At 36.5% G+C, this 11,714-nt stretch overlaps 1 protein-coding gene and 2 pseudogenes across 2 annotated transcripts; all 3 read left to right on the top strand.

Moving 5' to 3' along the window:
- Positions 1-2,933: 2,933 nt before the first annotated feature.
- Positions 2,934-5,576, top strand: LOC137734390 (uncharacterized; annotated as a pseudogene). Its single transcript, XR_015964033.1, has 3 exons — positions 2,934-3,422; positions 4,353-4,697; positions 4,791-5,576. The product of XR_015964033.1 is annotated as an uncharacterized LOC137734390 (transcript).
- A 630-nt stretch (positions 5,577-6,206) lies between these two features.
- On the top strand, positions 6,207-7,270 carry LOC137734389 (uncharacterized). Its single transcript, XM_088696551.1, has 2 exons — positions 6,207-6,570; positions 6,666-7,270. Exons 1-2 carry the CDS (start codon positions 6,441-6,443, stop codon positions 7,133-7,135), a joined length of 600 nt encoding a protein of 199 aa, XP_088552677.1. The 5' UTR covers positions 6,207-6,440; the 3' UTR covers positions 7,136-7,270.
- Positions 7,271-8,230: 960 nt separating this feature from the next.
- On the top strand, positions 8,231-9,981 carry LOC137734388 (protein FLOWERING LOCUS D pseudogene; annotated as a pseudogene).
- The last annotated feature ends 1,733 nt before the right edge of the window (positions 9,982-11,714 follow it).

Raw genomic sequence — 11,714 nt, 5'->3', positions numbered from 1 at the left:
GCGCCCCCACGCGCGGCCACGTGACATGCACACTGACGGCGTCAACTGACGCCGTCAGGAATATTCCGTTAAACTGACGGAATATTCCGTTAACCTTAACTGACGCCGTCAACTGCCGTTAGGAATATTCTGTTAAAACTTAACGGAATATTCCCCTTTCTTCTCCGGCGAGACTCCGGCGCCGGCGACGGCGCCGGAAAACTGGGAAAAATTCAAACTTAGTTTTCTCCTTCGTTTTTCAACCATTTTTCACGATCTTTATACCAAAATGAAGCTTAGGACTAGTAGAATCACGTTGGACTACTTTTAAGGCCTAAAAATCACACGATCATACCTGCAACCACGATCCAAGTTCGGCCAACTTTGAACAGGACGATCCTGACGTCCAAACTCGTCCAACGAAACACTCCCAAGCTCCTGGGAACCTCACAAACACAACTACAAGCTTAGAATTTCCTAAAACAAGCTAGATTAGGTTTGCATGAACAGTGCTCAAATCGGCCATGGTGATATCGACGTGAAAATATCGAAGTTCTTACCTGAAAATGGCACCACTGGACTCCTCTCAGCCTCACGAGCACGAGGGTGGTCTTGGTTTCTTGATTCGTGAAGATTTGAGTATGTTTGTGTGTGTGTGTCTGTATGTTGAAGAAGAAGAAGAGGAACTCGGGGAGAGAGAGAGACAGAGAGACAGAGAAGAGACACGGGAGAGGGAATCAGGGAAAGTGAGACGGGGTGTATGAGTGTGTGTGTGGTCCTACAACATCACACAACACAAAACTACACGTAAAGTAACGAACTAGGGGGTAAAATCGTAAATTCATACGTACGTTTCGTTAGTTTCGGGACGGGATGTTACACAAGTCCCCACCACATCCTTAGCTCGACTCCACCATAGCACGATATTGTCCGCATTAGGCCCCGACCACGCCCTCATGGTTTTGTTTTTGGGAACTCACACGAGAACTTCTCAGTGGGTCACCCATCCTAGGATTGCTCTTGAGCGAACTCGCTTAACTTCGAAGTTCTGACGAAACCCGAAGCCAGTGAGCTCCCAAAAGGTCTCGTGCTAGGTAGAGACATGAATATACATATAAGGCTTACACGATCCACTTCCCTGGGCGATGTGGGATGTTCCGAAGTTAAGCGAGCTCCTAAAAGGTCTCGTGCTAAGTAGAGGTGGGAATATACATATAAGGCTTACATGATCCACTCCCTTGGGCGATGTGGGATGTAACAATATGGGTCCATGGCGAAAATTAGGGTTGTTGGCTTTGGGGAAAAAGATCCTCTCCAGATTCTCTTTGTGGGAATTCGAGAGATCAATCAATTATGTCTGTTTATCGTATATTGTGCGGTCAGAAATCATTTAAAATTTAAAATTAAATATTAAGACCTAACAAAAACTGACCGCACGATGTTACTATGAATGGACATGATTGATTGATCTCCTAGATCCCCACAAAGAGGATCTAGAAGGGATCTTTTTTCCGGCTTTGGGGATTTGGGAAAATGTTTTCCTCTGATTTGGAGAGATGATTGGGATTTGATTTTTATTTAATTTTATTTAATTTTTAAATTGTTAATATCCACGTGGCACGGTCATTGGTTCCTTAACTTAACGGAGATATGAAAGTATCCCATAATTATGACTTTAGATACCAAACTGGGATTTAAAAAAACTTAATATATGAAATGTTGAAAACCAAAAAAATTCAAGATAGTAAACTGAGATTAACTGTATCAATAAGACTATGATTGTCAACCAACTTCATAAAATTGTCAATCTAATCTTCTAATTAAAACTAAACAAAAATAAAAAACATAAACAACAATATAATTTCAGGCAAATCAAAATTTACTATTATTTTTTAAGTCTTTTCCACATATGATTATAATATATCTTTAATATTAAAAAAACATAAAGTAAAATAAATTTTTTTCCCTTTTCTCGTCACTCCACGTTCTCTCTTACTCTCTTTATCTCATTTATACTATTATTAAGAAAACTTTTATTATCAACTTTTATTTCTATTTTACCCTCATTTTTTATACACATTATTGACAAAAGGAGGGCAAAATAGTAATTTTGTATGTTTTGACAAAATAACAATCATATCCCTATCTTTCTTATTTTACCCTCTTTTTTTTTTTTTAGATAATGACAATCATATTTTTCCAATTTTACCCTCACTTTTGATACACAATATTTATATAAGGAAGACAAAATAGTAATTATGTAATATTACAAAATATATAATTATTAAGAGAAATTATTCACATACACATAAAATGTGTGCTCTCTCTCTGCTAGTTTCATTTATTCATTTAAATAAAGGGGTGAAATTGAAACATTAAGTGGCGTTATGTGTTAAAGGTGAAAATGAATTTTTTTGCAAATGTACTTTCACTCGATAAACAAAAACATTTCTATTGGACGAGAAGGGCGACGGAAGGTTTGATGTGGTGGAGAAAAGGACACATGATTAAGACTTTTTTTTTCTCTTTTTTTGAGGGAGATTAAGACTTTTTATTAAAATAATTAATTACCCTAATATAATTGCTTATTCTTGAGAATTTTATTAAAAAGGACATTTCCCAAACAAATTAGTAAATTTTTTTTTTGTTAAATGATAAATTTTATTAGATTAGATGTTAGATTAGTCTTCAAGCTACAACAGCGTTCGAACTAAAAGCTAAGGGCCTGTTTGGTATTGGATTTGAGTCCAAAGTTTTTAACTCAAAAACAATTTTTAAGTTTTAAAGGAAAAAAACCCGTTTGGTAAGCCCATTTGCAAAACTGGACTCAAAAAAAAATTTAAGAACAGCCCATTATAATTTGAAAACAACAAAAGTCAGGTTTTAGTATTTTTTTTTTTTTCGCAGATTCAGATTGCAATGGAGGTCTGAGCGACCTGCGCTGTGCAGACCACGAACAAGCCTTCCGCCTCACCAACCACGAAAGACCAAGAGATTCCGGCCAGTAGGGTGAAGGTTCCGGTGAATAGCTTTAAGCTTCGAATCTCTGAGTGGTTGATTGGGGACGAGACTGGGCCATTCTCTTCACTGTCAGGAACGATCACGGTAATGGGTCTTTCTCTTATTATTTTGTTTGGTTCCTCGGAATGGAGAAAATGATCAGAAAGTTGGATTTAAATGTTTTATGTGTTGGGTTGTGAGAAATTGAGTTTATATATCTAATTGCTGTGATTCATTTATGTACTGTATATATATTCCGAGCAGCGGAGTAGAGACAGTGTGGCATTGCAAATCACAATCCAAACTGATCGATTTCGGTTCCAGGAAGAACAAATACAAGCTTTTGTTCACAAGGACATCGAATCGGACTCGGTCGTTTTCGTTCTTGGTGAAGAGCGTTCTGGACAAGCCTTATTAGCTCAAGAATCCGATCATCGAACAAGGTCCTCCTCCTCATCTTCTCTGTTCTTTGATATATAGATATATATATATATATATATATATTAAAAAAAAAAAACCATGCTTTAATGCTTTGATTGTTCACCACTCGCATTTTACCTAGTTAGTTTCAGAAAAGGATTAGGAACCACCATCTGGTTGTGTTTAATTTACATGAAAAGTGTATTAAAAAATCCATTCTTTGTTAGTCTGATGGTCATAATTTGCTATCCGTTTTTCCATTCAAACTCAACTTTTGAGGAGTTTTTGGAAGTGGGGTTTGTTTATTAGATGGCTAAGAGCTTAAAATCATATTTTTTAATCTGGATTTTTGCTATCTTGAATCGATAGATGGCACGAATTAGCTGATGGGTTCAGATCCTTTTTTTATGCTGACATGGTAAATATGTGGTTGGTTACAAAATTCATATGGTTGCTTGTTTCATAGAATGGATTTATGACATTTGCTACATGTATGTAGCAAGTAATATTATGTGATATACTTGTTTTATTGGATGGGTCTTTGGAGTAGCCAAAATGTCAAATGTTTGAGTTCCAAAATGAATTTTTCATATTTTCTCTGTGAATGCTTTAATGATAGACTTGGTCTTTGAATTACGTTGTGTTTTTTAGCGATGGTTCTTGTTTGGATTTAATAAGAGAAGTCTCGTTTTCATTTTGGTCTTTGAATTAAGTCGTATTGTCATGCCTGTGTCTTTGGAAGAGGTAAATGAGTTACTCTTAGGTCACACTACTCTTATTTTGTTTGATATTCTCATGCATAAAATGCCTTTTTATTTATCATCTAGTTCGTGAAAACTGAGTATATAGTACATACTACATAAAACTGAGTATATATGTGTTTTGTACATTCATAAGTGAATGTAGCTTTTAGCTTTGTATTAATTTCGATGTTTCCGTTTACATTGTTCTAGTACGTGTTTGAGAGATGTCAAACAAGGACTTTGAAAATGACCTTGATGATAAAGCTAATTGGCCAAAACCTATTGAAGACTACTTCATTAGTATGTTGTATGAAGAGACAAAAAAAAGGCTTGCAAACCAACACTTTAGAAAAGAATCAGTGGGATGCGATTGACATGAAGTTGTTTGACAAATATGGTAAGAGATACACTCGTGAAAAATTGAAGCAAAAATATAATCGGTTGCGGAAGATTCACCGTGAGTTTGCCAAGCTTGTTAATCATACTAGGATGGGTTGGGACCCTGTTGCAAACACTGTTCAAGCATCGGATGAAGTTTGGGCAGCTTATATTAAGGTATTTATTATATTATATAATGTATTTTCTTTATAGATATGCATTATATAATATTATTTTCTAAGTGTGTCAACCTATATTAAAATTTTACAGAAAAACAAGTTTGCTAGCTGTTTCCGTAGCAAAAGGTGTTCTCATTATGAGGTGCTTGGACAGATTTTCAATAATACCACTACTACTGGTCAAATGCAATATGCATCCACCAATTCTCTTCCAAATTCTGATTCTGAGAGAAAGTTAGAAGATGGGTTTCTTACCACTAGTGCACACATTAGACAAAGTACCGGAAGTGATTCAAGGGCATTTAGTGAGGGACATGAAGGAACCAGTACCAAGCGTTGTGCTCTTTTTCCTCCAAGTGATCTTTCCTCGAAGTCAAAGTCATCCAAGTCAACCAAAATGGACGAAGCTATTGCAGCTTGGGCAAAGTCACTTAATGCCAAGACTGAGGCTACATTGGAAAAGGTTAAGCGTAAAAGAGAGAGGGAAGTATCCTCCCCATTAAGAGAGTTAAGTACCATTGAAGATTGTATGGAAGTACTTGAGGGCATGGAAGATATTGATGATACCGCTTATTTGAAAGCTTTGGAGAAGTTCACTAGCTCAGATTGGAGGAGGATGTTTATGAAGATGTCTGAGTCGAGGAAAAAATTATGGCTCAATAGTCTAAAATGAATAGTTAGTTTGTGAATTGGTTGTTAGTTAGTGTGTTGGTAATATGATCAATTTGCTTAGAATTAATTATAAGGGTTAGCAAGATGACTATGGATATGCTTTTGTGTTTGGTATTGAGATCTTTTGCTTTAGGATGAACTATAATTAAATGAGTATTGAAATGACTAGTGTTAGTAATATGATTAATGTTATGTTATTATCTTATAGTATTGTCTTGTCACTTTGTTTAGCTATTAATTACTTGATAGTTGTAGAATATAATTATTGGTTTGTCTATATAGGATGGATTCAAATGAAGTGGACAACACTGGTTCAAGTTCAGAAAGTGATTCATCATCTGATTTGGATGATTCACTTGGAGAGTTGCTTTTAATTACAAGATTATATGACCATTACTCACGTTTAAATAAAGAGCCATGCATGACTTCACATTTTTCAGGCCGCCAATATGTGATAGAATTATTGAATGGACATCCACAGAGGTTATTTGATATTGTAAGGATGGATAAAAACACATTCAGAAATTTATGCTCGACATTGAGAGAATTGAACTTTCTACAAGATGATAGATCAATTTGTGTGGAAGAGGCCGTATGCATGTTCTTGTTTACTATCAGTCATACAATCCGGAATAGGGTAATTGCTGAAACCTTTCAACATTCAAAAGAGACTGTGTCAAGAAAATTTAATAGAGTTCTCAAAGCAACATGTCGACTTGGTACTCGTATAATTCAACCTCCAAATATGGATGCGACACCTTCTGAGATTTTGGGAAATCCGAAGTACAACTCATGGTTTTAGGTAATATATTTTTAAAGTTCGTTTTATTATTTAGTTAGATCATGATCATTATTTTCCTGTAAAACCCAGAAAGATACATATTTAAAGCTCTAGAATAACAACTTAGGTTGAAGTAAACTATATTTTGTGTACTAACATGTTATTATTTGAATTATAAAATGGTAGAATTGCATTGGCGCTATTGATGGAACACATATCAGTGCGTGGGCTCCTTCATCAAAACAAATTTCTTACTGAGGTAGAAAAGTTAGTGTGACACAAAATATTATGTTGGCATGTTCATTTAACATGATGTTCACATATGTCTACACCGGATGGGAAGGAACGGCTAATGACTCGAGAGTGTTGATGGATGCAATAACAAGAGAAGAGAATAGGTTTCCAATGCCTAAAGAAGGTATGAAGTCATTGAAACATATCAAATTACTTGTATTTTTTTTCTTATTGTATTTGGCTCAAGTGAAACACTTATATGCATTGTTCTTGGAATAGGAAAATATTATGTTGTTGATTTCGGCTATGCCAACATGAGTGGGTTTCTTGCACCATATCGCAAAGTGCGTTATCACTTGCGTGATTTTAGAGGAAGAGGTAAACGTCCAAGAGGAGCAATGGAATTGTTCAACTTTAGGCACTCATCACTACGTAATGTTGTTGAACGATGCATTGGAGTGCTTAAGAATCGTTTTCCTATTCTAAAGTTGATGCCAAATTATCCAATTAGGAAGCAAAGACGCATTCCCATTGCATGTTGTGCCGTGCACAATTTCATTAGAATTCAATCAAGGAATGATACTTTGTTTCAACAATTTGAAGACAATGATGTTGATGTGGTAGATGAAGAAAGCTTGGGGACGAATCAAGAAGGGGAAAACATGCATTGGAATGACGACAATGTTATGAATGATGTTAGAGACCACATGACCGGATCAATGTGGCTTGATTACGTCAATAACAATTAGTCTCAAAGTTTATTGGTTTTCTAGAATGTTTTAATGTAATATTTATTGTCTTAAGACTTCAAGTTTAATTTGATTATCGAGCATATATGTGTTGTATTAGCACATGAATATCAAAATAGTATGTTTAAGGTTTAATTTCATATGTTTTGTATATCTTAAAACAAATACATAATTGAAAAAAAAAATGTTGTTTTTAAGAGTTAAACCAAACAAGTTTTCAAATTTTTAGATTCAAAAATAGTTTTTAAGTTCAATGCCAAACACGTTTTTGAAACCTAAAAAAAACTGTTTCTAAGAAATGTTCTTAGAAGTTAGTTTTAAGAACAATTCAAGTTTTTGAGTAGGATACCAAACAGGCCCTAAGGGTCTATTTGATACTCTACTTAAATTCCGTTTTTTAGACTAAAAAACAATTTTCAAGTTTTAGGCCTTAAAAACTTGTTTGGTAGGACTATTTTCAAAAACTAAACTTAAGACTAACTAAAAAATATATTGCATTCTCTAAAAACATAAAAAGTGAGTTTTTGAGTTTTTAAACTTAAACTCATTCATTTATTTTCTCTCCCTTCTCCCCTCTCACTCAAAATCTATCTCTCTCTTTTCTTCCTTCTCCCTCCTCTTTTTCTTACCTTTTTCATCTCTCCTCCAATCCGTTATCTTCATTATCTCGATTTTTTATCTCACTCATCTTCCTCTCTATCTTGTCTGATCCTTTCTCTTTCTTCAATCATCTCTTACTTTTTTTCATCCTCTCTCCTCTTTCTCCCTCTCATGCGATCCCCTCTTTTTAGATATTTTTGCTAATTTAAGTCATAAGATTTAAAATTTTTAAATCACAAATCAATTAAGTTTTTGAGTCTTAAAAAAAATTGTTTTCAAGAAATGTTCTTAAGAAATATTTCGAGAAATGATAAAAAATTTCAAATAGGATACCAAACAGGGCTACTAACTTTTCTATGGGTAAAGGCGACTTGCATTAATGGTAAATTACCGTGCTAATTTTTCCCGGGAACCAAACTGTCAAACCCTCTTCTCTCCTTAACCACCTCTAACTTACCGCCCACACCACCACCACCATATCTAGAACGGACTGCCATGGATCCACCAAACAAATTCCCCGATGATTTTTCTTCCTTTCCTCCGATCCCCTACACCCTTTTTGAGCCCCCAGAATGTCCAATCCCTAAACCTAATTCAAACGCACCGCCGATTCCAAACACAGTCGAAAACCCTAACTCCGCCCATCTTCTTTCTTTCTTTCCCAAAGAAACGAAGACGAGTCAGGCCTCATTGCGTTGTGACGTCATTTCAGCTGCTTTCGATTCTGAATGGCGCTTTAAACGATAATAGTAATGGTTTTGGTTCTTCTTCTAGTTCCATTTGAGTTCATTCGACTAGACACAATGTAGGAAACCCTAGTTCTTCTGCAAGAACCGTGCCTTATATCTCCGACGAGATTATTGTGAACAATAAGGAATCCACAGCCGAAGGCGCTGATCGTCCTCTCGGCTGGTTTTCCTGCCGATTCCCTCACTGAAGAGGAAATCGATTTCCCGATAATTCAAGTTATTAGGGGAATAGAGCAGGTCAATTACATTATCATTAGAAACCATATAATTGCTAGATGGCACGAAAATGTGTTGAATTGGGTCACGAAAGAGATGTTTGTTGATTCTATACCTAAGCATTGCCATTCCCTTTTGGAATCTACTTATAAGTATATGGTTTCACATGGATATATTAACTTTGGGATTGCTCCAGCTATTAAAGAGAAGATTCCGGCTGAGCCCAGTAAACCACATGTGATTGTGATTGGTGATTGGCTTGCTGGTCTGGCTGTTGCCAGGTAAATGATGCGTTTTGGGTTTAAGGTGACAGCTTTGGAAGGCCGGAAGCATGCATGTGGGCGGGGTTATACAAAGAAAATGGAGGGAGGAATTAGGTTAAGTGTAGCTGCAGATTTAGGTGGAAGTGTTTTAACTGGCACATTAAGGAACCCACTCGGCATTGTTGCATGCCAATTGGGTTTGTGCTTCATAAAGTGAGAGACAAGTGCCCACTTTATAGTTTTGATGGGAAGCCTGTAGACCCTGATATGGATATGAAGGTGGAAGCAGCTTTTAACCATCTATTAGATAAGGCAAGTAGCCTTAGGCAGTTAATGAGGGGTGTTTCAGTTGATGTGTCTCTTAGTGCAGCACTGGAAATGTTCTGGCAGGCAGTAGATGCTGAGGAGGTGAACTTGTTTAATTGGCATCTTGCAAATTTGAAATATGCAAATGTAGATTTAATATCTAAACTGTCACGTGCATTTTGGGACCAAGATGATCCATATGACATGGGAGGAGACCATTGCTTCTTGCCTTGAGGTAATGGAAGGCTGGTGCATGGTTTGGCAGAGAATGTGCCGATCTTATATGAGAGAATTGTGAATACCGTTAGGTATGGTAGTGACGGAGTGCAGGTTATTGCTGGCAACTAGGTTTTTGAGGGTACCCGCTTGGGGTTTTGAAAAGCGGGTCTATCAAGTTTAATCCAGAGTTGCCTCAGAAAAAGCTTGATGGAATAAAGAGGGTGAGGTTCAGACCATTGAATAAGGTTGCAATGCTTTTTCTTCATGTATTTTGGGGCACAGATCTTGATACCTTTCGGATGATCTAAGCCGTCGAGGAGAGTTCTTCTTGTTTTACAGTTATGCAACTGCTGCTGGCGGTCCCCTTTTGATAGCTTTAGTAGCAGATGAAGCTGCACATAAGTTTGAGACCATGCCCCCTACAATTGCTGTGACTTGGGTTATTCAGATTCTCGAGGGTAATCCTTTCATTCTTTTAACTTTGGTTATATGATTTGTGGCTTTACCTTTTGGCATTTCTCATATATTTGACTACAAATTACACAAATACATATGGTTCTAACATGGTTTTTTGTTTAAGGGATTTGGTCATATGATATGTTAAGAAGTCATAGTTCCCATACATATTTAAAGTTCTTCAAGTTCGATAGTTAACCCAACAGTTAGTTATGGAATATAAACTTTCATGATAAATAATGATTTACAAAATAGAATATATAATTTTGCTGTGAATATCATTCCAAATACACTTAAATACCAATTCCATACTCATGGTTTTTCCATTCTTGGTATTTTTCAATGTTTAGGAAATAGGCAGGCAATCACTAAACCCAGTTCTGGAGTTTTGCTATATCTAATCATGACTACTCCCAATCATTATTCCAAATATCATTGATGGTTCAAGTTTTTAAATATCAACCGTTAGATAGCTGCTGATTATTCCAAAATAATGCGCAATGGTAATGGGTCAGCCCCTTGTGCTAATTCAAACTTGGGTTAATGGTAAACTGTCAGATGAAACTACCACAAGTCAAGTTCCCTCCAACGCACTTGGTCTAGGTAAACTTGAAGGGGTCCTTACACATTCTTATTACTCTATGCATATTTAGTGGGTCAGAATTGTCTTATATGGCCAACTGTGGTAATGGCTGTATCTTTCCTTTTCTTCTTTTGCGTTTGTTTTCAAAATGGTTATATAATTTTGCCGATAAACATCTGATATTATTTTCTGTATTTTGTTAGGGCAAAATCATTCCGACATGTTGAAGAATGAGTAGATGACCTTTTTTTGTTGAGGGGTGAGATGTCAACTTTTCTTTAACTTGAAAAAGTGGTTCCACTCAATGAGCCTTGTTACAGTTTGTTGCCTTGAGAGTTGAGATCTATATCCTTCAGCCTAAGGGAGTTGGCCCTTCTAGTGCATGCTTTGCCCAACATATAGGAAGGGTCCTATTCACTTTTGAGTCTCTGACAAGTGGCCACCATGAAGGCTTAAAGTTTCTGTTACCAGCCTTGCAAGATCCATTTTCTGCTCAGCATGTTCTTTGCTAGATAACCACTGCCACCATCCTCAATTGCAGAAGAAATTTGTGGCGCTTGCTCTCCTCCACTCAGGTAAATGAGAAATTTGGTATCCAATTGAATTGAGCAAGAGCAACTCTGTGCCATCTTCCAATAAGCCCGAATAAAATGGAGATAACAATTGCAGCGACATGTTTGGCCTAGGACTTAGGATGAAACTCATGAATAATGCCCCCACTTTCCATTGCACTTTCGTCAAGCTGATTGCGAGGAGTAGAATCGGGTGCTGCCCATGGTGGGGGCTTTTATGACGCGACACCAGTGATTAGTGACTGGTGGAATGAGACTTGAGTTGTGATCTTTCCATGTCCACAACTTGTTAAATTAACGTGTGAAGGAAGCAATCTTTGCGGATTTACGGTTGTTTTTTTTACTGAACTATTAACAGATTTCGGATCATGATTATGATTTTCCGTGTGCTACAATTTAGACAAGATTTTATAAGATAAAATGGAAGAAAGCCTTTCTCTAAACCAATGGAATGACTAATTAGTGTTTGGATCCCAAACCAGTGCTGCCTGGAATTTTCTCAGTGTTTGCCATGTAAATACTGTTTGCTTGTTGCTTGTAATAGCAATCAGATAATTCTGTACATGCTTAGTTTTAGGACGTGGCATTCTTGACAGCTTTAGGACCGGAATTCTT

Source organism: Pyrus communis, chromosome 7, assembly GCF_041283825.1.
Source record: "Pyrus communis isolate YQ-2024b chromosome 7, ASM4128382v1, whole genome shotgun sequence".
Lineage (NCBI taxonomy): Eukaryota > Viridiplantae > Streptophyta > Magnoliopsida > Rosales > Rosaceae > Pyrus > Pyrus communis.
Note: the sequence above shows the minus strand (reverse complement) of the source record. Positions and strands in the feature narration are given on the sequence as shown.